At 37.7% G+C, this 3,475-nt stretch overlaps 1 protein-coding gene across 1 annotated transcript; it reads right to left on the bottom strand.

Annotated features, from left to right (window-relative positions):
• Positions 1-667: 667 nt before the first annotated feature.
• LOC128195301 (uncharacterized) lies at positions 668-2,837 on the bottom strand. Its single transcript, XM_052872546.1, has 4 exons — positions 2,232-2,837; positions 1,873-2,177; positions 945-1,707; positions 668-760 (listed from the first exon to the last, which is right to left on the bottom strand). Exons 1-4 carry the CDS (start codon positions 2,835-2,837, stop codon positions 668-670), a joined length of 1,767 nt encoding a protein of 588 aa, XP_052728506.1.
• Positions 2,838-3,475: the final 638 nt, after the last annotated feature.

Below are 3,475 nucleotides of genomic sequence, written 5' to 3'. Positions count from 1 at the left end.
ACAAGAGCATAGAGCTCTTTATCATAGGTGGGGTAATTACAAGAAGCACCATGAAGTTTTTCACTAAAATAAGCAATTGGGTGACCTTCTTGTAATAACACCGCACCTATTCCGTGTCCAGAAGCATCACATTCTAACTCAAAAGTTTTGGCAAAATTTGGAAGAGCTAGAATGGGAGCTTGAGTGAGCTTCTCTTTAAGTAGCTCAAAAGCCTTTTGTTGTTTGTCTCCCCAAATGAATGTAACATCCTTTTTCACCAGCTCATTGAGAGGTGAAGCTAGACTAGAGAAGTTAGGCACAAATCTTCTGTAAAAGCTGGCCAATCCATGAAAACTCCTAACTTCTCCTACATTCTTTGGAGTTGGCCATTCTTGGATGGCCTTTATTTTCTCAGGATCAACATGGACCCCACTTTTATTGACTACAAAACCAAGGAAGATGACACTATCAACACAAAAGGTGCATTTGTCAAGATTTGCAAACAATTTATTGGTTTTAAGAATTATTAGAACAACTTTCAAATGTTTTTCATGATTTTGCAAATCTTGACTATATACCAATATGTCATCAAAATAAACAACTACAAACTTCCCAATGTAATCCCTTAACACATGATTCATAAGTCTCATGAATGTACTTGGGGCATTTGTAAGACCAAAAGGCATTACTAGCCACTCATATAACCCAAACTTAGTTTTAAAAGCAGTTTTCCACTCATCACCTTCTTTGATTCGAATTTGGTGATATCCGCTCTTAAGATCTATTTTTGAGAAAATTTGAGCCCCATGCAATTCATCCAACATATCATCAAGTCTAGGGATGGGATGTCTATATTTTATTGTGATGTTGTTGATAGCCCTACAATCACAACACATGCGCCACTTCCCATCCTTTTTGGGCACCAACAACACTGGTACAGCACAGGGGCTTAGGCTCTTTTGTACCAAACCCTTATCTAGTAATTCTTGGACTTGTGACTCAATCTCTTTGGTTTCTTGGGGATTAGTCCTATAGGCAGGCCTATTAGGAAGAGTTGCCCCTGGAATGAAGTCAATTTGATGTTCTATTCCTCTTAATGGTGGAAGCCCATTTGGAATTTCTTTGGGGAATAGATCATCAAATTCCTTCAAGAGTTTTTGTATTGAAAGAGAAAGAGTAGTAGTCTGAGACTCACTAGATGTGCAAGTGAGTGTTCCTTGGCAAAGAAGAAGGTATGAAGGTTGCTCAACTTGAAGTGTGTTGTTTAAAGTTTTTTTATTTAAAAGTACTTCATGTTGAGTGACCTTGTAGGAAGGAACACTGGACTCTATCACCTCTTTTTCTCCACTCTTTTGTTTTGTAATTTTTTTCTTTTTCTGTTTCTTTTCCTGATCCCTAGCGGACTTCATTTGTGCTTGATCTTGTGCCACTTGAGTAGGTGTCAAAGGTTGAAGCACAAATTTCTTGTCTTGTTTGTGCACAGTTATGGTATTGGTAAGACCATGGTGTATAGTGTTATGATCAAATTGCCATGGTCTTCCCAATAGCACATGGAAAGCTTCCATAGGAACTACATCACAAACAACTTCATCTTTGAAGTTCCCTATGGATAGAGCCACTTTAACTTGATTCTTGACTGTAATGTCCCCATCTTCATTTAGCCAATGAAGTCTATAAGGTTTGGGATGGGGTATTACAGCAAGATTCAGTTTTTCAACTAGTCTGGTACTACAACAATTGCAGCAAGAACCACTATCAATAATGAGAGAACAATAGTTTTCTTGAATTTTACACCTTGTATGAAAGATGTTCTCTCTTTGTGATAGTTGTTCCAGACTTGGTTGACTGCTAAGCACCCTTCTCACCATGAGAAGTTGACAATCATCCGCAAACACTTCCTCTTCTTTTTCCGTTTCACTCTCACTATCACTGGTGGGGGATTCACTTTCACTGCTATAGATGTCCTTTCCCTTTAAAAGAATGGTTCTTTTAGTAGGACATTGAGCAGCTATATGACCCCTACCTAAACACTTGAAACACTTTATATCACTTGTGCGAGTGTGTGAAGAGGACTCTTTGTTTGGTTTTTCAACTATTTTGGCTAGAGGTTTGAGGGGTTCTTTTGCTTTAGTAAATTTCTGCTCAAAGGGAGACTGAAATCTTTTGGCAGAAATTTTCCGCTGATTTTGTTGTTCTACCTTTATACACATTTGAACAAGTTCATTCAAATCTCTATAAGGTAGAAGTTCAACTTTATCCCTTATTTCCAAATTTAACCCACTCAAAAATCTAGCTAAAGTAGTTTCCTCTGCCTCTGTGATCCCTGCTCTCATTATGTATAGCTCCATTTGTTGTCTATAGCCTTCAACAGACATAGACTTTTGTTGCAACCTTTGGAGCTTATCCATGAGTTCCCTTTTATAGTAAGAGGGAATGTGCCTTTTCTTGAGAGCAGCTGTGAGTTCATTCCAATATTTAATGGGAGGAAGTTGTTGTCTCAGTCTCTCTTTGACTAGAGCAGTCCACCAATACATGGCATACCCTTGAAAACTAAGGGTAGCTAGAGAGACTTTCCTTTCCTCCGACACTTGTTGACAAGCAAATATTTGCTCTACTTTCATTTCCCAGTCAAGGTAAGCCTCAATGTTATCTTTCCCATGAAAATGAGGCAATACCACATTGACTTCCTTAGGAGGAGGAGGAAAATTTTCATAATCACGCCTATGCCTTCTTGATGAAGAAGGATAGTAATCTCCTACTCTTAAGTTTTCTTGCTCACCTTGGGATTCTCCACTCATGCTTCTCTCCCTATATTGAACTTGTTCATCTCTTAGCATTTTCAACTCATTAGTAACCATGGCATTGTGCAATTCTCTTTGAATTTTTTCTTGCCCTATTTTCCTTTCAATCTCCTTGAGTTGATTGACAAGAGTTTGAAAACAAAATTGTTCTTTAGGCTCCTCATTAATTCTAGGGGAGTGTCTTCCAGACATTTTATGAACTTAAAAATTTTCTTGAAGTAAAGACTAAGAGAGTTCACTTGAGGACAATATTCCAGGTAAGAGAGGTGGACCTTGTAGGTCACTTAAGTACCAAGTCTTGCCTTGCCAAATATGTCCTTAGTTACTTACTAGAAGTCTTTAAATCAAAATCACTTCTAAATTCACTAAATATATAGAGACACAACAAACACAAAGAAAGAAAACCTTAGACTCTAAGGCCGGACTCTAAGACTTCCTAGGCGAAGCTTGCAAAAATAAAGAGAAATTAAAGGTGAGGTCTCCTAGGTGAGGCTTAGAAATTTTGGAATCTAAGACACACTCACCGTCTACCAATTTTAAAGTGATGAGACTTTAAGTCTAGTTAGCAAATGAGGGAAGAACACTTAGGAGCTCTTCCACTTCACTTGCTTGAAATGGCCAACTTACAAATTGAAAAAAAAAAGAAAGAAAGTAAACAAAAAAAAATACAAGGGAAACAACAAAATTTGGAGGAA

The sequence above is a fragment of the Vigna angularis genome, chromosome 2 (assembly GCF_016808095.1).
Source record: "Vigna angularis cultivar LongXiaoDou No.4 chromosome 2, ASM1680809v1, whole genome shotgun sequence".
Lineage (NCBI taxonomy): Eukaryota > Viridiplantae > Streptophyta > Magnoliopsida > Fabales > Fabaceae > Vigna > Vigna angularis.
Note: the sequence above shows the minus strand (reverse complement) of the source record. Positions and strands in the feature narration are given on the sequence as shown.

Excerpts from the sequence above, each read along its gene's own strand:
- LOC128195301 (XM_052872546.1), bottom strand. The coding sequence starts at position 2,837 with ATGGTTACTAATGAGTTGAAAATGCTAAGAGATGAACAAGTTCAATAT. Across the intron at positions 2,178-2,231 it reads ATTTGGAAATAAGGGATAAA|GTAGAACAACAAAATCAGCG; the intron begins GTTGAACTTCTA and ends ATGTGTATAAAG. Across the intron at positions 1,708-1,872 it reads ACGGAAAAAGAAGAGGAAGT|TACCAGACTAGTTGAAAAAC; the intron begins GTTTGCGGATGA and ends CAATTGTTGTAG.